This window comes from Schistocerca cancellata, chromosome 3 (genome assembly GCF_023864275.1).
Source record: "Schistocerca cancellata isolate TAMUIC-IGC-003103 chromosome 3, iqSchCanc2.1, whole genome shotgun sequence".
Lineage (NCBI taxonomy): Eukaryota > Metazoa > Arthropoda > Insecta > Orthoptera > Acrididae > Schistocerca > Schistocerca cancellata.
In genome coordinates this window covers 397,511,624-397,537,681 of record NC_064628.1, presented here as the reverse complement: position 1 = coordinate 397,537,681, position 26,058 = coordinate 397,511,624, and the positions used below count along the sequence as shown (strand labels likewise).

At 40.4% G+C, this 26,058-nt stretch overlaps 1 protein-coding gene across 1 annotated transcript in view; it reads left to right on the top strand.

The window, feature by feature from the left end:
* The first annotated feature begins 3,412 nt into the window (after positions 1-3,412).
* LOC126175131 (uncharacterized) overlaps positions 3,413-26,058 on the top strand; it is a 63,370-nt gene continuing 40,724 nt past the window's right edge. The window contains exons 1-4 of the mRNA XM_049921684.1: positions 3,413-3,958; positions 21,070-21,207; positions 21,312-21,428; positions 21,538-21,651. Coding sequence (XP_049777641.1) covers positions 3,815-3,958; positions 21,070-21,207; positions 21,312-21,428; positions 21,538-21,651 — 513 coding nt within the window. The 5' untranslated portion in view covers positions 3,413-3,814. The remainder of the gene's footprint in view (positions 3,959-21,069; positions 21,208-21,311; positions 21,429-21,537; positions 21,652-26,058) is intronic.

Sequence of the window (26,058 nt, the reverse complement as noted above, 5' to 3'; positions counted from 1 at the left end):
GTTTGGTAGATGGCTCTGCCTGTGGGCCTTGTGTCTGTGATGCAGCAATGCGTGCGACAGGGCTCCCTACTGTAGCGGCGGTCGCAATGCGTGTTCCAAGGCCACCCACCGCAACCTCATCCACAGCGGCCCAAGTTGTATTACCCATGCGTACAATCACAACCACATCCTCTTTGTGTACCAGTTTGTCAAGGGAGAGAGCCATAGAAACACAAAGGACACCCTCACGTTTTGTGGCAGTCTTTAAAGACAGAAAATTTTTAAAGGCTGTTCTGATACCAGTTCGGTACCTGCCATTGTACATAACCAGTGAAGCACTTGGGATGGGAAATCACTGAAACACGTTTTACTCTCAATATATTTTGTACCTTTGATTTACGAAGAAGCACAAAAGGCTGGAGTACAGCTTCTTTCAACACATCATAAGACTGTCAGTGTAAAACAGCGTCTAATTGTTCGAGCACATTAACTATAACTACGATATAATCAATGTAAACCCTTTTGTGTCAGATACAAGTTCATGTAATCGAAAAATGGCCTCCACTTGTGTTAATCAGTGTTGCACCCTGGTAGGCCAGAAAGGTGGAATTTTTATGTTGTTTTTTTGTAGTCATTGCTTTAGCCTACACTGGTACTCGGAGCAGTTGTCTGCAGCATGGTGTTGCTGGCGAATGGTAGGTCCTGGCACTCCATTCCACAACTGTAGTTGTGTTGGGATCCGTTGTGCTGCACTACAGATTGAATAGAATGCTAAGTACTGTTCAATATGAGGTCACCATTCCAGGGGAACTCTACATTTACTTGGCTAAGCACATGACTATGATAGTAGTCAACATTTTATTGCATTTACTCTCTGTACATAGAATAATGATACAACGCACACAATAGAAACTAGCTGGCATGGTAGCTCAGCGTGTTCGGTCAGAGAGCTGGGTGGCCTCTGTTATAAAAAAACTGAGTGACAGGATAAACAACGAACTTCAACGGATGTCATGCGACGTTCACTACGACCAAATACAACGAAAAAAAAGTGGTTAGCGCGGGAATGCGATACAGAAGGACACGGTTTTGTGCACGGATGGAGGCAAAAATTTTTTGTCCTCCTCATATATGCAACACGTTCTGAGATTGTTATTCGTGTAAGTTAAGATTTTCTGCAATATTCGTTATTACTTACATGTAAGAGCGCACTTCCTCAGTAATGATTTCGCAATTTCTGTGTGTTGAAAAAACGAAATATGAAATTGCTGTGAGTAAAAAGCCGACAGTGACCTTTATATTTTTTTCTTGTCAGAAATAATTCACCATTTTTTCAGAATATGTAGCGATTTCCGAGTTGCGGTTAGACAGGAATCTACGAGCACAACTTAAATTACTGGGAATGTAACTAGCACCAGTCATCTTCATAATCTTGCTTGTCACAACTGTTTATCTGCGATCGAGTCCTCAACAACAGTAGACAGAGATGAAAGATCTCCGCCATAATATTTTTAGACTATAGCACCATATACGAAACATTTTCATTCCTGAGATGCATGTTATTAACTTCGACGAACTGCAGGAGCTCTTGAAAACGCGTTTCTTCAATTTTGTTTTTAAGACCCAAATCGTTGACGTATCATATATGGAAGTGGGCCGCTAAAGCATTTGGATCTCTAGGAGCGAGTTATAACCACATTCTGTTTATCTTCTTATTCTTTGAAACTCTCAGAATCAATTTTTCGGGTGTTTTTATAGATGTATTAGTACAATGTGGTACTACACACTATTCCTAACTCATTTTCCGAAACGTAAAATCCAAAATACGATGTCAGTGTCAATTAGAATAAGATGACATAATGCTGCATTTACCACAATCTGCGGAATACTGTCAAATACGCTATCGTTGTTATGCGTGGATGGAAACATGCGGTCAAGGAAACTGTAAAAGTTTCTATGCATTTCAGCTGAGAATCATGGAAATGGATATACTGCGCCTGGTACTACTGTTAAGGAGGAGACAATGAAGGCGGGCACGTCAGCTCGATGGGATGTGGCGTCATGCGTTATGGCAATGTAGACGCAATTTTCGGTGCTGGGAAGAATAGCGCGCCTGTGTCGTCTGCTAGCCGCTTTGTGTTCGTGGCGCTGTGCGCACTGCAGTGTGCATGCGCGGATCTGCGCCGCTTGCTTTTGATTGGCTAGCGCGACGCGAACCGACTACAGCGTTTCGGTGCTCTAGGCCCGAACGGTATCGCTACCGAAATGCTACTGAATAATGCAGGAGCTCTAATTCGAGAACTAGGCCGTTCGGTGCTCTTGAGTACCGAAATGATCGGCACAATGGCGTAAAGATACAGAATAGGCACCCCGGTCGTCTGCGCACGCCCGAAGCACCTACATACGGGGGAGAAATCGTATTCCGCCTTCTAGCGATCGCACGCGTGAATCGTGTGCAAGTGGTTCGACTAGACGATACGCGCCGGCGGAAATGGTCCATCATGGGTAATCATGCAAGCTCACACGTCCCGTGCAGAAAGGGCTGAATATCCTATTCTCATGCATATCAAAGTGCTTCGCAGATGCGCGGACGACCAAGTGGGGAGCGCAACTGTCAAACAGCGGGAAGTTCTTTCTGAATTGCTTAATGAAACGTAGTTCGTTCACCTCATAAATAGTTAACGGGTGGAGCATCTGCTATAAGCATTCACTGGAATTAAACGATAAGACGCTTGTATTCGGGAGTTAATGTAAACCTGTGATCCAGATCTATGTGGAACTGATCTTAAAAATATGTTCTTGTTCACTCGCATATTCGCTCGTACATAGCCATAATGTTTTTTTCTCACGAAAGAAAAAAAACGTGAGTTAATCTAGTAAATTAACACTGGCAACACAAAAGCAATATTTCTATTGGTTTGTCCGTGAATTCCAGCTTTTATAGTGAGGTCGTTTACACATGTAAGTAACTTAGTTTCACGTATCTCACACATGTAACTAACTTAGTTTCACATAAACTGCACGAAAACAACTAAATACAGCGTCACAGTGCCCGTTTAAAATACAGGGAAATATAGTAATCATTACCATTCTTGATAATCACGACAAGTAAATTTTAGCCGTCGGAAGTTGACAACCAAAAAATTAGACATGTTGAACAGCCGACTAGACAGGCATTTACCATGTAAACGCTTTTTTGTAGTTGGGCCGTCTGTCGCGTTGAGCGCTGCAATAGATAACGACTTTCTTGTTCCTGTCGAGGTCCCATGTGATTCGGTCTTTACAATGTAATAGGTGTGTGATTAAGGAAGCTGCGTGTGATAGTGTCCTGTACAGCAGACACATGTTCTGAAATTCTGTACGTTATGAGATGAATAAAATATATTTCACATACACAAAGATTACTGTTGTATTAGCGTCAGTTTGTATCTTTGAACTCAGTGTAGCCAACATGTAACACAGTCTGTCAAAATATTTTGACAGTGATAGCGAGCCGTGTTGTGCTTATCATTATAAAAATGAGGGTAGATTGAGATACAGCGAATTATATGCGTTCGTTGACAGACACGTTATGAATTTCGTTGCAGGCAACCATGAAGATCTCAGAACAATTCCGTGTGAATTGTAGATACCTCATTTCTAACAAACAAATTCAACCTAGGTAGTTCCTATTGCTTAATGCGTTTCCAACACCGAGTTTCATTTAGCAGTGAAGAGGAACCAAACAAACATAAAAATTTGGCATAGTCCGTATTGGTGTAACATGAGCAGGAAACGCATCCATGATTATGTGTATATTATAGGTTATAATTAATTCTGATTGTTGAAGAAGCAAATGAGGACGAAGACTTTCGTATTATTCCTGAGCTGTATTGTGATCACAAGTGTTTTTTTGATAGCATTCGGAAGCCAAAGACCTTCTATTCAAACAATAGTGAGTGAAACGCACAAACAATTGAATAACTTGAAGAATTTTAAGGTAGGGATACAATTCCATTATGACAGTTTCTATCAGTAATATCATTGTCAGATGGGAACAGCGTTCTAATGAAAATTTTTCTACCGTTTTATCGCTCATTACTTCCTTTGATCTAATTGAAAAAAAAAACTGAACAGTGGTTATTCCTTTCATACCTTATCACAATTAACACTGAAAAAAGAAGTATAAACCCCTCGCAATGAATGTCCTTAAATACAGTTATAATATAATACTTTATTCTCATAAACAACTGATTCCTAAATGAGCATCTCGACTCGTAGAACAAGTATTACTGTCTGCAAGAGCTACAGTGGTTTTTCTCTCATTAGATTGAGTTAAAATTAGGTAGTCAGCCCTCTAGAACTGTGCCAAAAGTTGTGGCCTGTGGCAAATGAAGATAAGAGAGCAACAGGAGTTGACCACGAATTGCAATTTAGAGAGTGTGTGTGTGTGTGTGTGTTTTTTGGGGGGGGGGGGGGGGCGGAGGTGTAAATTATACTCTGTAAACATTAACATATTTGTGTATGATTTTTGCCTCAGTTAAAGTATTAAGGTAACTGAAGATAGTGGTTGATAGTTAGTTATATGCTATAAGACAGATGAACTGTGGCACAAATAAATTTTACATAAATTCAGTTGGGCATTTATGATTTTAAATATATCACTGTAAACTGCATTTGAATGTCATTCATTATTATTGCTTAAAAGGTTTCTCAGTCTGGAAGGTATCAGGAGCAAATATCTTTAGCTAGAGATTGAAAGGTAATGCGTGCCTGTCATATTTTTGTTTCACTGACAGGTCTGGTGAGAATTTAATTTGCCTTGGTAGTGTTGTGGTCATATATCTCTTGCTGAAGGAATCTGGATTGTCCTTAATGTGAAGGAGTCACAAAAATACATACTTGCTTTAAACAGTCATTCTTCCCAATTTTGTAAATAACAGCCTGCAGTGCTCCTGTCTCCCATACATCATTCTTACTGCCTTCTTTTGCAGTAGTAGCACATCCTTGCAGCCTGATGGCTGTGGAAGAATGGACAATATACAGTTAGCAGATATTAGTCTGTAATTACACTTTTAAATCTCCTCAAGAGTCATACTGCATGTGACTGTTTGTTGCATACATTCTCATAATTTCCACAGTTATTGGGGTCGTGAAAAATAACATATAGAGTGAGAATTTTTTTAAAAAAGTACATGTTCACATACAGTTATTAATTTCATATAGTAGTGCATTGTTTAGGCAGTCAGATTTGCTGCTCCTCTTTCAGAGAATTCATTCAAAGTTTTTGTCATGGATTTGTGTCATATTTCCTTGAAATTCCACCTCTTCAATGCACTGCATTTCATCGGTATTTTTATAACTGAACATTTTAATAACCACTGCTGAAAATCTGTGTCTTGTGTGATGGAGAGTTGACTACTTGGCGTGTCTACATTTTCCTGGGTCAACTGAAGAATAGGATACAACTCATGGGCTTTGAGCAATAATGTCTTATTTTAGTCACCAATATGAATGTGTTATTAAGATACAAATGTAGTGTATGCTTTTTGTCGCTTTTGCCAATTTTGTCATTTGTGTATATGATTTGAATCATACTTTTTTCTGATAGTGAGTCATTCCAACTGCTGTTCCTCTGCAATTTATTGTCATATCTTGTACTGGATAGGTCAACTGGTGAATTATGAAACTTATGACCTATAGTATATGTCAACTGAATACAGGATACATATTTCACGTTTGCTGTTCTTTCTGCCTTCTCTAGTGCTAGTATCATATTCTTCAGCTGATACTAGTACTAGTAAAGGCGAAAAACCAACGTAGCCTACATAAAACTGCATATTTGTCAACTGAGGTACTCCATACCAGTGTTAAGTACGTCACCTTTTTGCTTTCGGTAGTGTTAGTATCCTGTCCTACATTTGACCTATGAAGATCAACTGAAGACTGGATATTGGCCTTTTCTAGTGTGAAAAAGTGATATATCTAACATTACATTTGAAATGTGGTTATACATGATAATGTCCAAAGTCTGTTTTCTCTGTACTACAGTAGTTTGTTACTGAACATTCGTCTGTGCTTTTAAATTCATGTAGTTCATTATCCATGCTAACTTGTGACATCATTGGTCAAAGCTGATGGGTTGTATCCCATCCTTCAGTTTTCCCATTTTCCTTATTGGAAGTGTCGTAATTGTGGATATCACTCCGGTTGCTAAAAGTTTCGTGATTCTTGACATAGTGACCGAGAATTGTCGTTGCTCCTAGATTTGTTAAGATGGGTGTGCAGTGATCTAGTTTCCTGCATGTTTTTGTCCACCTGCTTAATGTTTTGGTTCATAACACTGATTTTTCTGGTACCATATACAGATAAATCAATAAAGGAAGCAGGTATTCAATACAATTGTAGTACTCAGATTCTTGTGCTGATAACCTGAATGACATCAACATTAAGACAGGAATTTTGCTGGGGAGGAGTGAGATTACGTAATACATTCTTAGTTGAATTTTGAGTTAGGGTCGATGCTGAGATGACTCCTTGACAAAATATGCCCAATTCCTTCCCCATCAGAGATAATATGGTGTTAAATTATAACAGAAAAGGACAGCAAAAGTAATAACAATAAACAGTTTTCATTCTAAAGCAACTGACCCAGTGTTGCACTTGGTCTACATATGTTTAAAGTGATGTTTCTTTTCAGTGTGTTGTGGGAGTTAAGTGGAAGACTTCTATTAACTGAAAGGATTTTTAGTTGTGTTGTTCACAGGCAAAATAAAATATACAAGACACTTATCCAGCAAACTCTTTATTCCATGGAAGCAGTAATGCCTTGGTAGGTCGCTGGAGAGTTGGCACCAAATGTGCACACACAAGTCATCTAATTCCCATAACGTTTGGGGAGGAGGACAATGAGTTCTGATTCCACATTCAATCTCATCCCAGATGTGTTTGATCGGGTTCACATCTGGCGAGTTTGGGCCAGCACATCAATTGGAACTCACCACTGTGATCCTTGGACCACTCCATCACACTCCTGACCGTGTGACATGCTGTATTATCTTGTTGAAAAATGCCACTGTCATCAGGAAACTTGATTGTCATGAACAGATGTATGTGTACGACACCTCTTGGCTGTTACAGTGCATTGTGCAAGCTCCACTGGACCCATGGATACCCACACAAATGTTCCCCAGAGCTTAATGGCATCCCTGCTAACTCGTCTCTGTCCTACAGTATAGAGGTCGAGGAGCTGTTTCTCTGGAAGACGACTGATTCGTGCCCCCGTATTGGTATGATGAAGAAGGATCAGGATTTAGCAGACCATGCAGTGTTCTGCCACTGCACCAACACCCAGTTCAGAGAGTCACGTTCATTTCAGACGTAGTTGCTGCTGTGCTGTTAACATAGGAAAAATTCATGCATGGGTCATTGGTTGTGGAGGCCTGTTGTTGGGAGTGTTTGGTGCATAGTGTGTTCACACACACTTGTACTTTGCCCAGCATTAAATTCTGATGTTAATTCCACCACAGTTCACCATCTGTCCTGTTCTACTAGTCTGTCCAGCCTACAGTGCCCGAGATGTGTAATGAGGGTTGGCTGTCCAATCCCACGACGTCTGGATGTGGTTTCACCACATGGTGAAGACAATCAGCATAGCATTCCTCGAATACCTGAAAAGTCATGCAGTTTCCGAAATGCTCGTGCCAAGCCTCCGGCACATCACAATTTGCTCTCACTCAAACTCAGATTGTGCGTCTTCTCCATTCTACATAGGGACAACACACTCACTGATACTACATCTACCATGCGTGTGTCGTGGCTAGCAATCATTCCTCACCAGGTGACGCTGCTGTCCCCTGGATGGGTTTACTGTGATAGTCGGTCGGTGTTCATAATGTTCTGGCAGATCAGTATATATGTGTACACTTGAAAGTAATTTCTATCCATACATATTTAAAATTGCAAATAACAGACTTCATACATTTAAATATTCTTTTGTGAAGTATAAGCAGTGGTACTGTAAAGGTGACCTGAAAGATTATCTAAAAGTTTTGGTCACAGTATTTGCGTTTACATTTCCAGGAAGTTTGTTATAAAATTTAACTCTTATGTGAAAAAGTACTGTTTTGACTCAGGGATGTTTTGATTTGGATCATGTGTAATTTTTTGTTTTATCTTATAATGTGGTCATGAATAACACATTCTTTTTGCAATCTGCTGTCATTGCCTATTGGTTTCCTTAGATGTTCAAGGAGGAATACCAGAGATATTGACAGAATTACACTTGATCCTCTATGTTTATATCTAAGCATGATTCTGGTAGCCTTATTTGCAGTTGCTTTAGAGTTTCTCTAAAATGTCACCCCATATTTAAGATGAGACTGAAACTAGGCATGATATGTACTCTACTGTTTTCTCATACAGCTGGATTTTAGTGAGCAAAGGAGGTGGCAGGTATTGCTCAATTTTGTGCTAAGATGTACACCATGCGTATTCCATTTTATATTGCATTACAACCGTGATCTGAAGAATTTGGTTTCTTTACTTTTACCAAATGGTTTATCATTAATATAAATAGGATGTATATACCCTTGATCAGAGAATTGTGAAATTTTAGTGCAATAGTTTATTATTATTTATTAAAAGTTGACTGTTCTGTGCCTATTTGCTAAGTTGTTTTACGATGGTTAACTTATATAGCTCAACCCTAGACCAAGATATCAATAACCCCCCCCCCCCCACCATCCCTCCCATAACTACAAAAGCTTGTATTCCAATCTCCAGTTAAACCATACAGCTTAACCTCAGACAAGGATACCAACAACATAAGCCACTAGGGTATGGCACCTCTTCATTCAGTGTGCCCTCTACAGCAACATTTCACCTCCACTCCAAAACACACATCATGACTCGATGATGTCACACAATGCATCACAAGTACGTCACAGGTCAAAGGGAACGGGAGGTATCCTATAACCAAGTACATCCTCAACATGTCATCCCACATTGTGACATGCAGGTACTTAGTCATGAACTTTGTTGTCATATCATAGCTAAAAGGTACAAAATACAGCGGTCGTGTGTTTGTTTTTATTTATTTATTTATATTTTTAGCTATTTATTTATTTTTTTATTGTTTTGTGCTTTCACTTATGAAAAAGTCTACTCCCCAGACAAGCGCCTTTGGAACACAATTTACATTTGATACCGACACCTGGACGTGCATGCTCGCTACTCTCTGGTGGGTTCGTGCGTGACTACCATGGAGCGCCAGCCTTTGCAGCCTCTTTCCCCTTCCGTGCTACGTGTCTATCCTGTTGCCATTCTTTTTTCTCCTCCATTGGGGAACATGTCTGGGATGTTTTTGGAAATGCTTTCTACATATTCAGTGGCTGATATCAGAACAGTCTCTCCACTGTTTTTCATTCCTTTTTTTTCTTTCTTTGTTCCCCGTTCCTATCCTTCCTCTGTTTCGGTGTTCGAGGTTCCTCTTTTTCTTCTTCCTCCCTGTGCACTCCTGAAGGCCAGCTCACGCGCCTGACGTGTAACAGGTGCCTGGGAAACGTGTAATTCCCAGCCCTGCATAGGGTTTGCGCGTACCGCTTGATATGGACCAGGCCCAGGGAGGGGTGATTGCCTGAGCTGCTAGCTTTCCAAATTGCCACTTGGTCCCTCTGTCAGGTGTTCGGGAGATGGGACCTGAGGCGTGAACAATTACCTAAGGTGGGTGTGCCCGCTTCAGAGGGGGGTCTCCAGTTGGAAGCAGCACGCCATTGGAGACACGCAATCATGGGGATTTTCTTGCAATGAGCCAATCATCTTCTTCACAGTCAATGTCTAGCAAATGTAAATGGAATGAGGCTAATGATTCAAAGACCCTCCCAGTTACACCACAGTACCACAGTTCCTCGTGGTTTCATGTGCTGAAGATGGTCAGTCCTTTGCTCCAGTAAATCCGTTTCTTATTCAGAAAGGTGTTGATGCAATTGCTGGCCCTGTGAAATCCAGCTGTTGTTTGCAAAATGGCACTTTGCGTTTGGAGACTATTTCCAATTCTCAATTACGACAACTACTTTCAGCTTCGCTCCTTTATGGGTATCCTGTTCGTGTCGAGGCCCATCGCTCACCAAATTCTTCCTGTGGTGTTATTTACACTAGGCTGCTTGATGGTCTGACTAAAGCAGAAATCTGAACATAACCTCTCTGCTCATGGTATCATTGCTGTCCATCAGAAAGATAGAGGCATCCTTAGTGCCTACATGCACACTTTTTTTCACCTTTGATAGAGTGGTGCTTCCATCATAGATCAAAGCATGGTATGAAATTATCACAGTCCGACCGTACATTCCAAACCCAATACGCTGCTACTAGTGTCATCATAGAATTGCACTTGAATGTTCTGTCAACACCCGGCCAAATGTGTAACCTGTGCTAGGGATGCTCACAGGGACAATTGTCTACCTCCTCCCTGTTGCATCAACTGCAATGGCGACCATGCCGCCTCCTCCCAAGATTGTCCTGTGTATCTTGATGAGCAGGCTGCCCAGGAGATCCAGGTGAAGGAAAAACTGCCTTACCCGGTTGCTCACAAGTTGTTGACAGTCAGAAACCATGTGTTCTACCATCTGGCACTTACAGTACTGTTCTCGCTACATCTCACTCTGCAAAGGACGTGGCCACACAGACTTGCAACCTCAAATTAAGCACTGCGGTTGTTAAATTACCCAGCATCATAGTAGCATCCCCGTCTTCTCCTTCAGCTGTGCAACAAGCCACCAGACTTTCGCCTCACGGGTCGAAGTCACCTGCTACACAACTGGCATGCTGGAAAGGACAGAAGAAATACTCCCGCGAACAACCATTTGTCTGCCATGCCATGCGTGGTAACCCATCCTATGCCTCCTCCTTTGATGACTCCTTTGATCGCAAGTATGGGGCACATCCCTCTTCTCTGTTACCTCCCGGACTTCTCTTTCGGCTCTTACTGTGGCCGCCTAACTTCATGTTACCTGCAACTTTCCTGGTGGGTGTAAACCCTTCACTACCTCACCATCTTGGCCTTATTTGCTTTCTAAGGACTCTCCAGCCTCACTCTGGCACCTTCAGTTTCACGACCTTCGCATAGAACTTCATGTAATCTGCTCCGACTCTCTCAGCACCTTCCAAAGCCTCTGTGTGCTGTACATCGTCCATCCCTTAGTGTAACAGGTCTGGGAAAGCTGCCATTTGCTCACTCTGATGTAGCCACTGTGATGTTTATGTGGGTTCCTGGTCAAGTCGGTCTAACAGGAAGTGAGGCCACGTATGCTGCTGTACCTCAGCTTGCTAGTTCTTGTATGCCCTCTGGTGATCTCTGTGTTGCCGTCTGTCAGCAGGTTCTGTTGATTGGGATTGACATGTAGATTTTTGCGCCAAAAACAAAAAAAAAAAAGTTTTTCTGTCCTGGGCTGTGCAGAGCAACAGAGGGAGAATGCCAATGCCTCTGTATATCTTATGGAGCAGGATCCTCCAGGCTCTGCATCCTGTAGCAGTAAGTTTTGAAGGCTGGCACTTGGCAGCTGCCAAAGTTTCACCTCTTCATATTTCCCTCCTCTGCTTTCCTCATTATGAGTCTCCCCCAGTGGAATATTCGCGACCTTCAATCCAACAATCTCCCCGCCCGAGGACGACGTTCCATCTCATGGGGGAGTCATGCTGCTCATCTGGGATGACATGCGTAGTCAACTTGTCTCCCTGACTACCCAGCTTCAAGCTGTTGCAGTCTGCGTTTTCCTTACTCACTTGACCTTTTCCTTTGTACCATTTATGTCTCTCTGTCATTTGGTGTCAACAGAGCAGACTTCCCCCAGTTTATTAGGTAACTTCTCCCTCTGCTTCTCAGTGACTCTAGTGTGCATGATCCACTTAGGAGCTTGCCCAGAACCTGTCAGAGAGATGCCCTCTTGGCTGACCTTCTCAGTCACCTTAACCTCATCTGCCTTAACACAGGAGCGCCCATGTTACTTTCAGATTCTACTTAGACATATTCCCATTTGGACCTCTCCTTCTGGTCTGCCTGGCTTGCCTATCATCTCGAGTGGTCTGTACTGTTTGACATATACTCGAGCGACCATTTCGTGTGTGCTACCTGATTGCTGACTCCTACCCCAAGTACATGCCACCCAAATGGCGGATTTCTAAAGCCAACTGGAGGCTTTACTCCTCCCTAGCAACCGTTGACAAACATTTCCCCAGTTGCAGTGACCAGGTAATATCTTACAAACATTATCCTTACCACCGCAAAGCGTTCCATTCCTCACACTTCTTCTTTGCCGTGCCATGTCCTGGTCTTTTAGTGGCCTGAGGCATGCTGCAACGTAATTTGCGCACGGAGATGTGCTGTCCGCATTTCTAACCGTCATTCTACAATGGCCAACTGCATTCTTTATAAGCAGTTGCATGCGCAGTGTCATCATGTTCTTCAGGATAGCAAGAAAGCTAGCTGGATTTCCTTTACTAGTTCTTTTAATAGTTCCACTTCATCTTCTGTCATGTGAGCCAACCTCTGACGGCTGTCTGGGACCAAGGCTAGCTCCCAGTTTCCAGCCTGACAGTAGCAGATGATGTCATAGTGGACCCTACTACTATCTCCAACACCTTGGGCCACTATTTTGTGCAGATCTTGAGCTCCACCCACTTTCACTCTGCCTTCCTCCATTGGAAACAAATGGAGGACACTCAGGCGGTACTCTTTTCTTCTCAGAATCGCTTGGGAGCTAGGTCATGCTCTTACTTCAGCCCGATCCTCCGCCCCAGGGCCAGATGATGATCACATTCAGATATAGCAGAACCTTCGTCTTGCGGGCGAACACTTTTTCCTTCATACGTACGAGGGCTATCCACAAAGTACATTACGTTTTGGAATTAAAAATAAATAAAGTATTGGAAATTTTTTAAATTATATACCGATGAAAGCCACACTTCAATACTACTTTTCTACATAGTTGCCATTTAAATTAAGGCACTTATCATAGCGATGGACGAGCTTGGAAATTCCTTCGTCATAAAATTCGGCCGCCTGCACCTTCAACCACGTGGTTACCTCTTTTGGGACAGAAAAGGTGTGATTTTTGTGAATTTCCTGGAAAGAGGCACTACAATAAACTCTCAAAGGTATTGCCAAACTCTGCACAACCTCAGAAGAGCAATACAAAACAAGCGCAGGGGAAAGTTGGGCTCAAAGATCTTGCTGATTCACGACAACGCCCGGGCCCACATGGCAAATGCCACTCGTGAAGTTCTCAAATCTTTTAAGTGAGAGTTGTTTCCTCATCCGTCGTACAGTCCCAACCTGGCACCGAGCGACTTCCACTTATTCCCAGCAATGAAGAAGTGGTTGGCTATGCAGCGTTTTGATGACGACCCACAGCTTCAAGAAGAGGTAACCACATGGTTGAAGGCGCAGGCAGCCGAATTTTACGACGAAGGAATTTCCAAGCTCGTCCATCGCTACAATAAGTGCCTTAATTTAAATGGCAACTATGTAGAAAAGTAGTATTTAAGTGTGGCTTTCATCTGTATATAATAAAAAAATTTCCAATACTTTATTTATTTTTAATTCCAAAACGTAATGTACTTTGTGGATAGTCCTCGTACAATTGCTGTGGGCAGAGGGTACATTTCCCAGACACTGGTGTGAAGCTGCTGTCATACCCATGCCTAAGCCCAGCAAGGACAAGCTCCTTCCTTCTAGTTATCACCCCATTTCTGTCACCAGATGTGTTTGCAAGGTGATGGAACATATGATTCATGCCCAGCTGGTATGGTGGCTTGAGTTTTGCAAATTACTAACAGTTGCACAGTGTGGATTTCAAGTGCGCCGTTCTGTGGTGCTTTGTCAATCCATGTCATGAATGGTTTTCTGTGGAAATACCAGTCAGTGGCTGTGTTTTTCGATTTGGAGAAAGCCTACAACACCTGCTGGAGGACTGGTATCCTCTGTACTCATTACACATGAGGCTTCTGCGGCCGCATGCCCTGTTTTCTTGAGCAATTCTTAAAAGACCGAGTTTCCAAGATATGTATGGGTTCTGCCTTGTCGGACACCTTTATCCAGGAAAATGGTGTGTGTGTCTGTTCCGTCCTGTGCGTTGTTCGCTTTGCTGTAACCATTAGCCCTATTATGGCCTGTCTCCCGCTGGACATCTCTGGCTCCCTTTTCTTTGTTGAGTTTGCCATCTATTGCAGGTCTCTATGGACTTGTCTCCTTTGAGCGGCATTTTTAGCGATGTCTCAATCATCTTTGCTAATCCACTGACAAAACCATTCGTATGACTTTCTGGCAGCGCAATTAGTTTCTCCCACCGTCTTTACATCTTGGGCCTATTACTCTTCCATTCGTTGAAACTACAAAATTCCTGGAGCTCATGCTCAATAGGAAATATGTCTTGGCCCTCATATGTGTCTTACCTGGCCTAATCGTCCATCCCGTAGTGCAACGGGTACAGGAAAGCTGTCACTTGCTCACTCTTGATGGAGTCACTATGATGATTATGTAGATTCCTGGTCAGTCGGTCTGACAGAAAGCGAGGCCGCTAATGCTGCTTGTACCTCAGCTAGCTAGTTCTTACATTCCCTCTGATGATCTCTGTGTTGCCGTCTGTCAGCATGTGGTGTCAGTTCGACATCACCATTGGTCCTCCCTTCATGGGAACAAGCTCCAGGGAATTAAGCCTCCCCCATCAGCTTGGATGACCTCCTGTCATCACGAGGAGATAATTTTAGCTAGGTTGTATATTGGGCACTGTCTTTTTAGCCGTCGCCATTTGTTAAGTGATACTCCTCCACCGCTGTGTGCGCTTTGCCCTCAACCTCTAACGGTTCACCATTTTCTGATGGAATGCCCTTTTTTTAACCACTTACATTCTCGTTTGAGTTATCAGCCATTTTACCGAATGACGTGCGGGCTGTCGACTGCGTATTACTTTTTATCCTTCATAGCAATATGGCGAAGGACATTTAATCTTTAGTTTCATCTCTCTGTCATATTGTATGGATCTTTCTCCAAGTCCCTGTTTTTATCTGTCATTCCTTTTTTTGATTGAGGTTAATGTGTAGTTGTTTTTAACTCCTTTTTTTTTTTTTTTTTTCTCTCTTAGTGTTCTACGGTTCTGACATGGGTGCGTATGACCCTTGTTGCTTTTGCACCCTAAAACAAAAACTCACTCACCCCAGACAAGCACCTACAGAAGAGACTTTCTGACACTACACTTTGTTTGATACTGACATGTTTCTCTTTCTTAGAAACATTTCTTTCTTTTTTGCTGTTGCCAGTTTGGATTTTATGTGCTCTATAATTTCTCCACCATCAATTACATATTTTTGTTTGACCCTTGACAGAGCTGATGGAGATACTGATCAAATTGAAATAGTGAGTGCTTGAAAGATAGATGCAAACCATCTCATGAAAGCTTACTTCGTAAGTTTAAGAATCAGCTTTACATGATGAATTAACAAATATTCTACAGTCCCCTATATCTCTCTTCTGTAGGGATTGCAATGATGATTAGTGCTTTAGGGCGCACAGGGATTGCAAAGACAAGATTAGACTGATTACAGTGCACACAAAGGCACTTAAACAGTCATTCCTCCCACAAATTGTATATGAATGGAACGTAAAAATGGAAAAAAGCTGTACTTACTGGTACAATGGAAATGCTTGTCCATTTTGCACTTTGTATCAGTGGCAATTTTAGGCCTCTGTATTACCATATGCCTGCTAGATTTGTTGCACTTGGTGATTCCTTCCTTGGTCCATAAAACTCCATATCTCCTGTGTTGCCCAAGGATTTGTTACCAGTAAGTTCAATCAAATGCTTCGTGAACACAAATGGGAATCCCCCTCGGGAAGATGACATTCTTTTCGCAACACACTGTTGAGGAAATTTAGAGAACTGGCATTTACAATTGACTGCAGAACAATTCTGCTGCCGGCAACGTACATTTCCTGTAAGGATCATGAAGAGAAGAGAGAGAAATTAGGGCTTGTATGGACACATATAGATAGCCATTTTTCTCTTGTTCCATTTACAAGTGGAACAGGAAAGGAGATGATTACTAGCGGTACGAGGTCCCCTCTGCCGTGGCTTTTGGAATATGTACATACATGTAGATTTCTGCTGGACTTTTAACTTTTGCCTATTTGATCCTCTGATGCCTTCACTGTATCATTGCTGAAAGCACTCAGTTTGTCTTCTATTTTATTCCTTTTGCATGTTCCTGTCAGTGACTGCCTGATGCTCTCATCGAAACTCTCAGCAACCTTTGGTTCTTTTGGTTTATCCTTAATTTCATACCTTTCTGCAGTTAAGCTTTACTTTGCCAGTCATAACCAATAAATTATGGCCGGAGTTCACATGTGTCAGTGGAAATGTTTCACAGTTTAAAATACAGTTTCAAAATCTCTCTCTCTTTAATATAATCTATTTGATACCTTCCAGAATCACCAGATCTCTTCCCTACATCCATCCTTCTTACATAATTCTTAAACTAAGTGTTACAAATGATTACATTATGCTCTCCGCAAAATTCTGCTACTTGTTTCCCCTTTCATTCCTCTTGTCCAGTCTGTTTTGTCCCTTCTCTTTTTTTACTATTGAATTCAAATCTCCCATCATAGTTAAAATTTCACCTCCTTAACTATCTGAGTAATTTCTATAGTTTAATTACACATTCTCTCAATCTCTTTCCCTTGCGAAGATAGTTGGCATATAAACTTGTACTGCTAACGTGATGGTGTTAGCTTTGTATTTCTCTTGGCAGTGACAATGCATTCCCTTGTTCATTGTAGCTTACCTGCATTCCTGTTTTTTTAATTCACTATTGGACCTATTCTTTCATTACAGTTATGGTATTAGATTTTTTGATGATAACCTGTTACTCACCTGACCAAAAGCCCTGTTCTTCCTGCTAAACACTAATTTCTGTTGTATCTAACTTCAATATGTCCATGTCCCTTCCTGTATTCTCTAGCCTACCTACTAAATTATGGGATTGTAACATTCTACATTATGACCTGTATAATGCCAGTTTTGTTTTTCCTGATGACAACCTCCTCCTGAGTAATCCCTGCATGAAGGTGTGAATGGGAAACTTGCTTACCGTACCTTCAGAATATTTTACCCAATAGGATGCTATCATTATTAAGCCACACAGTTGAGGTTCATGTCCTTGGGAAGCTTAATGGCTGTAGTTTCCCCTTGCTTAGTTATTTGCAGTAACAAAAGAGTATGGCAATGGTTTCTGATGTCAGAAGGGCAGGTCGGTCAATTATCCAGACTGTTGCCCTTGTAACTACCTTAAAGGCTTCTGACCCACCTCAGGAGCCAAATGGTTGTTTGGCCTCTCTAGAGATACCCCTCAGACATTGTTGCACCTACTGAATGGCTATCTGTATTGTTGAGGCATGCAAGCCATCTCGCTGTGGCAGGGTTGGCGTTCTGGTAGACGAGGGAATGGAAGAAGGTTTATTGGATCAAACAGTAAAATGCTGAAACCCTAGCTAGAAGGTTCCACGTCTGAGTACAAAACCACATATTTAACATAAATATAATGCAACTGCATAAAAACTGTAGTTCTCTTTGTAAGCAACAGTCAAGTTATATTCTGTGTCCCTGTCAAAAGTTTGCAAGTGCTCCTGTTGTTTACGATACAGTAAGCTCATCATTGCAAAATAATGTTTATTTTAAACAATTAAGTGTGAGGTTCTCCACATGAGTGCTAAAAAGAATCTGTTAAAATTTGGTTACATGATAAATCACACCCATTGTTGTTGCAACTGAATGCTTTGTGATTACAATTATGAACAACTTAAATTGGAGCAATTGCATAGAAAATGTTTTGGAGAAAGTTAGCCAAAATATGTGTTCTGTTGGCAGAACACTTAGAAGACGCAAAAAAAGTCTACTAAAGAAATTGCCTGCCCTACACTAATTGTCCATTCTCTTCTGGAGTATTGCTACACAGTGTGTGATCTTTACCAGATAGGACTGACAGAGGACATTGAAATGGATATGATACACAAGTCAGGGAGGTAATCATTAAAACAAAGGCACTTTTCATTGCGATGAGATCTTTTAATGAAGTTTTGTTCACAAACTTTCTCCTACAAATGCGAAATTACTTTTACTTTTATCTTCATACAAAAAATGACCTTCATATTAAAATAAGAGAAGTCAGAGCTTGCACTATGTTGATTTTTGCCACATGCTATTCTAGAGTGGAACATAGAGAAATAGTCTGAAAGTGGTTCCTGACCCCTCTGCTGCCATGTACTTAAGTGTGATCTGCATAGTAGTCAGGTGGGTGTGGATTTATTCTGTCTCTAATGGTTTGGTAATGCTGCAATTACGGTCCTCCTCCCACCTGTACTTTCACTTTGTGCTCTCTTTTCCTGCTTTGACACCAATTTCCGTATCCACTCCCAAAATGTCCATATGTTGATTTCCTATTCAGCCCACGTTAGAGTTCTACTTGTATACAATTGTTGTTAATTGTTTCTCTCACCGAGTACATTAGCTGCCTTTTATTTGTGATCTTTCCAATAACTTGCTGTTTAAAATATATTTGCCTTCATTGCTTGAAATCTCTTATTTGCATGCATTGAGATTATTGTAACTATTTGCTGCCAGTAATTGAACCTGTATGCATCTTTTAAACCAGGTGACACTCTTAATGGTTATTTCATACACGTTTTCCACATTCTTTTGCATTACTCACTCCTGCATGATTAAACAATACTGTCTTATATCTATCAGTTTCTGTGTGTCACTCTCACATTCTTCTTTGAGCAATTGCCCCCCCCCTCCCCCCCCCCCCCCCCCCCACACACACACACCGAAGACTTTAAGAAATAACCTTAGTAACCTTAGTTTTGCAATTTTACACAAGTGTGTGTGTGTGTGTGTGTGTGTGTGTGTGTGTGTGTGTGTCATTTATCTTGGCCACCCTAAATAACTGTTTGTCCTGATGCAAATTACAAAATGTTTCAAGCAAATATTCTTTAGCTGTCAGGGGGACATCAATCAGCATGATTGCCTTCGTTGTAGCTTTGTTTTTTACAAAGATATGAACAGTGGTATGACGTTTTTAAATGGCACCCTGTCTTCCTCTCCTAAAGATTACTCAAAAGTGTATCACAGTGTACCATTCACTGAAACACAATGTTATTAATTACATAACACAACATTAACATTGACGCCCCCAGCACTTAGTGCAGCGTAGGTACTCAGGGTAATGGAACACATCTACATACTGACACTGACAGAGGACAAATGTAAACATAAGTAGAATGCACACCCGTCATTCCGTCAACCATCTTCAGTTGAAGAGTTGTGTGAGTAGAATGTACACCAACGTGGAGAAGGTAGAAATGCTACTTATCTATGGGGAATGTAAGTTAGCAGAACAATAATTGCAATATTGTTTTCTTATGTACAGGTAAATTAAGTATAGTAGTTTAGTCCTTTTAAATACTGTTGTGTAGAGTAGGCATACTCTAAAGGCTGTCCTTTCTACAAACTGCATCGACATAACGTTTCTTTTATTATTGTTGTTGGAGGTAGGCGAAATGCTAATCAGGCAGCGGAACTGTACAGAGGGCAATATCCTGACAAGAACCCACCTTCCCGACGAATGTTTTCTCGTCCTGTTGCGATGCTTCAGGAAACGGGAAGTTCAACCCATGACAACGAAATCGTCGTAGCACTCGCACAGACGAAGCTGCCAAAGTTACGGTTCTTGCTTCCGTTGCTATGAATTGACATGTGAGCACACGGCAGCTTGAACACGAGATTGGCATTCCTAAAACCAGTGTACATCGTATTCTTACACGTCACCGGTTCCATCCTTACCGTGTACACCTACATCAAGAATTGCATAGGAATGATTTCTAGAATTGTGTACAGTTCTGTCAGTGGGCACAGCAGCAAATCCTCGCCAACCCGAACTTCTTCTCCAATGTTCTATTTACCGATGAATGTTCCTTCTCAAACAAAGGACAGATAAATACAAGGAACATGCATTATTGGTCCAGCGAAAACCGACGATGGCTTAGACAGGTGGAATATAAGCGTCAGTGGAGAGTTAACATCTGGTGTGGGATGCTTGGTACTAGAATTATTGGCCCTTAATTCATCAAAACGGCACTGTGTATGCCAACTTCCTTAGACGAATTCTTCCTCCTCTTCTGGATGAAGTGCCACTAAGAAACAGAATGCTTATGTGGTATCACCACGATGGATGTCCAGCACATAATGCCTTGCGTGCACGTCATGTTCTGAACCGAAAGTATCCTGCCAGATGGATTGGTCGAGGGGGAACAGTTAGTTGGCCTGCTAGGTCTTCTGATTTAAATCCTCTGGACTTTTTTCTTTGGGGGATGCATTAAAGATGTTGTCTATTACGATACTCCAACAACTCCAGAGGACACGCAGGAACATATCGTGCTTGCTTGTAATTCTCTTCAGCAGGCAACACTGGAAGAAGTAAATAATTCTTTCATTCAATGAGTGCACCAGTGTATCAGTGTCCTGGGTCACCACTTGTGAGCACCTTTGAACGTTTTACTCCTGGACAATGGTATAGGAGAATCAAAGTCAATTTTGTGTTATGTTTTTACTCGGTTTTAATTTGTTTTCTGACAACTCCTGCAAGTGGACGAGTTTGTGATCACGGGCTCAAAGTCAGTGTTGTGTTATGTAATTAATAACATTGTGTTTCAATGAATGGTACACTGTGATACATTTTTGAATAGGTCTTTAGGAGAGGAAATGAATTACCGAATAAAAAATAGAGGGTGCCATTTAAAAAAGTCATACCACTGTTCATATCTTTGTAAAAAACAAAGCTACAATGAAGGCAATCATGCTGATTGATGTCCTCCTGGCGGCTAAAGAACATTTGCTTGAAACATTTTGTAATTTGCATCTGGACAAACAATTATTTAGTGTGGTCAAGATAAATGGGACACACTGTATATCCCATCCACAGAAAAATCTTCCTTTTCTGCCTCAAAACTGTTTTTGTGTACTGTGTAGCTGTACATTTTAATCAATAATGCTCTTTTTGTTAAAGGAAAACCTTGAAAATGCAGAGTCTATGCGACTTGTTGCTGATGAAAAGTATTTGAATCTTTTGGGATTTACTGAAAGTCCACGTCTATACCCATCAGAAATATGGAAAAACACATCGTTACCTATTGTCGTAACATATGTAAGTTTGTCCAGAAATACTTTTTTTTACTTTGTGCTATTATCTGCGGAATGGTACCTTGCTGTATTAACATCTGGGTGCATTTATTAAATTTTGCCTTCCAGGTTTTAGGAGGACAGGAACAGCAAGGCATAGGTTTCATTCGTAATATAGCACACTTTTTGCCCAACCACACTATACTTGTGTACAATTTGGGTCTTGGATCTTATGGTTTGCAAATGGTAATGTAATAAATTGATTGTGTTTAAATTCTGGCGTCTGGCTGCTGCCACTACTGTACCTCAGTATTGTCAATATTTTGTTATTGTGCCAATTTTTACTTATTAACAGATCCAAGGACACTGTAATAGCAGCCGCTGTACAGTCATTACTTTTGACTACAGTGCATATCCATCTCATGTGGAAGAAGAAAGGCTTTGTGCATTCAGACCATTAATAATTCAGGTAAATTACTGCATTAATAGAATCTTAGTTGTAATGCAACTGTTTCGATAAGAACAGTGTTTTATGTACAGTATTTTATAAACTAAGCAATGAGGTGAATTCGTTAAGTCGGATGATTTTGGTTTCCCTAACTTGTTCCCATGATTGTGAGGAGGGTTCTTTTCTAATGTTGTGTCTAATTTCCTGCCCCTTTTAACTTGTTTCCACGATTGTGAGGAGGATTCTTTTCTAATGTTGTATCTAATTTCCTGCCCCTTTTTCTGTACCCATCTGAGATTGTGTTCCCTCACTAATGACCACAACAACAATATGTTGTTGAATCTTAAACTTTCTTATTATTTTATAATCTGAATGGCCACATTGTAATTTAACTTTTATTTTTGGGAAATTACTAAGTTTAATATTATCATTACAGTGCGCAGTTTTGTTATTGATAGTGGTGAGGTACAATGAGTGTGTGTTTGGTAACAGTGCAAACTGGCCATCCTTTCCAAATTAAATACAAGCATCTCCATGTTGTGTGACCAGTTTTATCAGACAGGACTGCCCACATTGAGATGCCACTCCAAACCTCCCCCCAGGATGTTTGAAATAAGGCCCAGCAGCTGAGAAGATGGTACAGAATTGTGTGGGTGACATCCTGGTGCAAGCCTTTCAATTTTGGGGCTTCGTCTGCTTGCATGCCAGGTTTCTGAAGTGTATGAAGTGTAACTGTTTTACTAAAGGTGGAATGTGCTGAGAAGTCAACTGAGGTGTTCGTTACAGGGTTTTGTGATGCAATGGTGTTGTGATATGTGACTCATTGTGTCTCTGTATTTGAAAGTTGGTGTATGAGTTGAAGGCATTTTAAAGATGATATTGGATTTTATTGGAGACCACAAGCTCGACAACTGCAGTATTAGTATTGTTAACAAGAAAATTGGCAGCATTGGTCATAATAAGTTTGAAATAATGTATTACAGCACATTGATTTTAGTCGCTGTGTGACGATCTTCAGTGCTAAAAATGTAAAGACCTAAAATGAGACATGAAGACCATTTAATGAACATGGGCATAAGGTCACATTGAGCACAATATATTCTGATGTGTGGTTCATACCAAATATTAAGTCTTGTTAGATTAAGCAAATAAAAGCACATATTACAATTTCACCAAGGCGTCAGTACAGAAGAGCAGCTAATGAACAAATTTTGAACTGAGTTTGCAGCTTAAAATCATGTGCAGCAAAGCTTGCTACATGACACATGCACTACAATATCCTCTTTATTCAATTAACACATTACATATGATGTGATTTATTAAAGTCTCATATTGCTGTATATTTTATATTATTTTTATTCTCATTTCTCGGGTTACAAAGTGTCTGTTTTTAATTTTTAATTGGTTTTTACTGTTCTCTTGTATAAAATCTTGGTCCCCACTTTTTTAATAAAATATATTCGGTGTAATGTGTTGTTTGAATAAAGAGTGTACTGCGGTACCTGCGTCATGTGTTGAGCTTTGCTGCATGTGATAGTAAGTTGCAACCTCTGTTTAAAAAATTTGTTTGTTAGCTGCTATGTTCTTCTGTATAGATGCTAAGTTGAAGTTGTAATATGTGCTTTTATTGGAGGAGTCTTCGGGACTTAAATATTTTGTATGTACTCATCAGAACTGTATTGTACTCGATATGCTTATGCTGTGTTTTATTATATGGTCTTCATGTCTGATGTTATGTCTTATACTTCTTTAGCACTGAAGATGGTCACACAAGGACTGAAATTGATGTGCTGTGTAATAAATGAAGTTTGGTGAATTTTGACTGTTGACTGTTGGAAAGTAGTTGAATGTGTTGTAATTCCAAAATTTGGAGGTTGTTGTGTGTTTTTGATATGTAATTGCTGTGAATCCTATTATGAAATATAATGAGGTATTGACCCAATGTGTTAGATGCCATAAATTTGGAAAAAAATCTGTGGCAGATTTAGTTGGTGCTGTTGGGAATGCAAGTTATGGAGATCGATTTGCAGGTGTAAGTGGTTTGAAAAATTAAGGCTTGCTATCTGCAGTATTGTTTATTGACCTGAAATTACTGTTTATCATTCTTCTGTATAGTTGTTTGCACTTGTGTGAGTATCACAGAGCTGAATGAATGTAACTATATAGGTTAATTGGAGATGATCAAATTTTTTTTTTTCAAAATTTCTCATTATTTTATAATTTTACATTTATTGATTTTGTGTTGTTTATGGGTGTCATGGAGATTAAAATTAATGAGAGGTTAATTTTTATTTTTTTTTTACTTGGCTGGCCAACATGAGCTTCAAAAACCCTGAACTTGTGAGAGTACCCTGTTAGTTACATATTGTTTTTTGATTATTTTTAATATTTGTATTATTAGGAAATTATTATCATTATCATTGTTGTGTATTTATTATTGTTGTGTGTATGATGTCATAGGTCATAGTCGACAAATTGGATTTTTATGAGTTGCTTGTGTCACCATTTTAATGACAACATAGATCAGAGCTATGCCCGGTACTGAAAATTTCTGTATTTCTGTAGAGTGTTGTGTGGTGTAATGTTAATTTTTTATATTGCTGTTGTTGATGATGTTGGTGGTGGTAATAGAAGGAAGAGGCTTAAATCCAATGGTGATGCAGAGCTCAACGAATTGTGCTAGTGGGACCACCTAGTGTAATCAGTCAGATGTACACTTGACAGTGCGAAAAATGACCTTGGTTGAAATTTGAATTACCTGCCGTGTAACATAGGAGCCAATCATGTTATGGGGTGCACAGATCTGCTCATAAAAATAAAGAACACTTGGAATTGAGTCATTCTCTGGAACGACTTAACTGGAATATATTGAGATCGAGATACACAGCATCAGATGTTTTTAATATAATGTAATTGAATAGATAAAAACTCTACTCACCAAGCAGTGGCAGGAGAACACACACATAAAAAGAGGTTTTATGCATGCAAGCATTCAGAGACAGTGGCTCCACCTTCTGGCAGAAGATAACAGGAAAATGTGTTGCTAAAGTAATAAAAACTGGACTGTAGAGCAAATGGAAGGAGGTCGTTTGGTCAGATGAATCTCTCTTCACACCATTTCCAATTTCTCAAAGTGTCAAACGTAACAAGGGTCCAGTGATGATTTGGGCAGCCTTATCATGGTATTCCATGTGTGCCCTGGTTGCTCTGCAAGATCACCTTACTGCTGAGAATTATGTGACCATTTTGGCTGATTGGGTCCAACCCATGATACAGTGTTTGTGTCCAATGGTGATGCTGTGTTCCAAGATGACAGGGTCCCCTGTCACATAGATTGCACTATCCAGGACTGGTTTTGTGAGCACTAGGATGAATTGTTGCATCTGCCCAGGTCACCACATTCACCTGATCTCAGTATTATTAAGGTTTTGTGCTGAACTTTGAAGAGAAGTGTGCACAATCGATATCCACTTCCATCATCGTTGCCAGAACTTGTCACTATATTCCTGGAAGAATATATAAGATTCCCTTGGAAACTGTACTGAACCTGTATTTATCCATTTTGAGGTGACTGGAAGTTGTTTTCAGTGCCAGTGGATTTCCTACACGATATTAGACATGGTAATGTCTGTGTTTTTGTTGTTTCCATTTTTTTTTATCCAACCTCTATATTGCCGCACTTTGTGCGAAAATTCTGTGCTTCAGCTTCACTTTCTTGAAAGATAATGTTGAATGCCTCCAATCCATGTATTTTTGTTTTGATTCAGGTGTGGCATGAACCACACGTTTTGCCTCCAGTGACAGTTCAGCTTAAAACATTCACATCTTCATTGCTGTACTGTTGAAGGAAATTCGAAGCACTGGCTATTAGATTGATTTTGTACCAACTGTACAGCATTTTCGGTAGCCAAGGCAAGGACAGCTTTTGGTAGTTAAGCATTCTGTAATAATTTCATAAAGAACAGTTCTTGAAACTTGAGATTTTGTAGACAAGTACAAGATTGGGAACTGTTTTTGAACTTTTGTATTAATTTTCTGCAGCAAGTCTTCAGTGATTACAGATGTTCATCTGCTTCACACATGAACATGATTATTTAGTTATCCATAAATGCGCAAATTCAATTTTTTATCATTCCATTGCTCATGTGCACAGAAAAAATCACAGTTGGTGGGACTATCAATTAACTGATGATTTTAAAAAAGCATAAACAAATATAAACACAGATGAACCTTCCATTACGGTGTCTGAGGGTAACCAATAAAAGCAGCAGCTACTCTGCAATTCAACATAAAGTATGAGAAAGAACTTCTAGCTTTAGCCTATTGTAGCTCACTGGAGTCATTCCTGCTTTCAAATATGGTCATCAAATGCTTGCACAAGACTATTGCTAATATCAGTTACACCTACATCTATACTCTGCAAGCGAT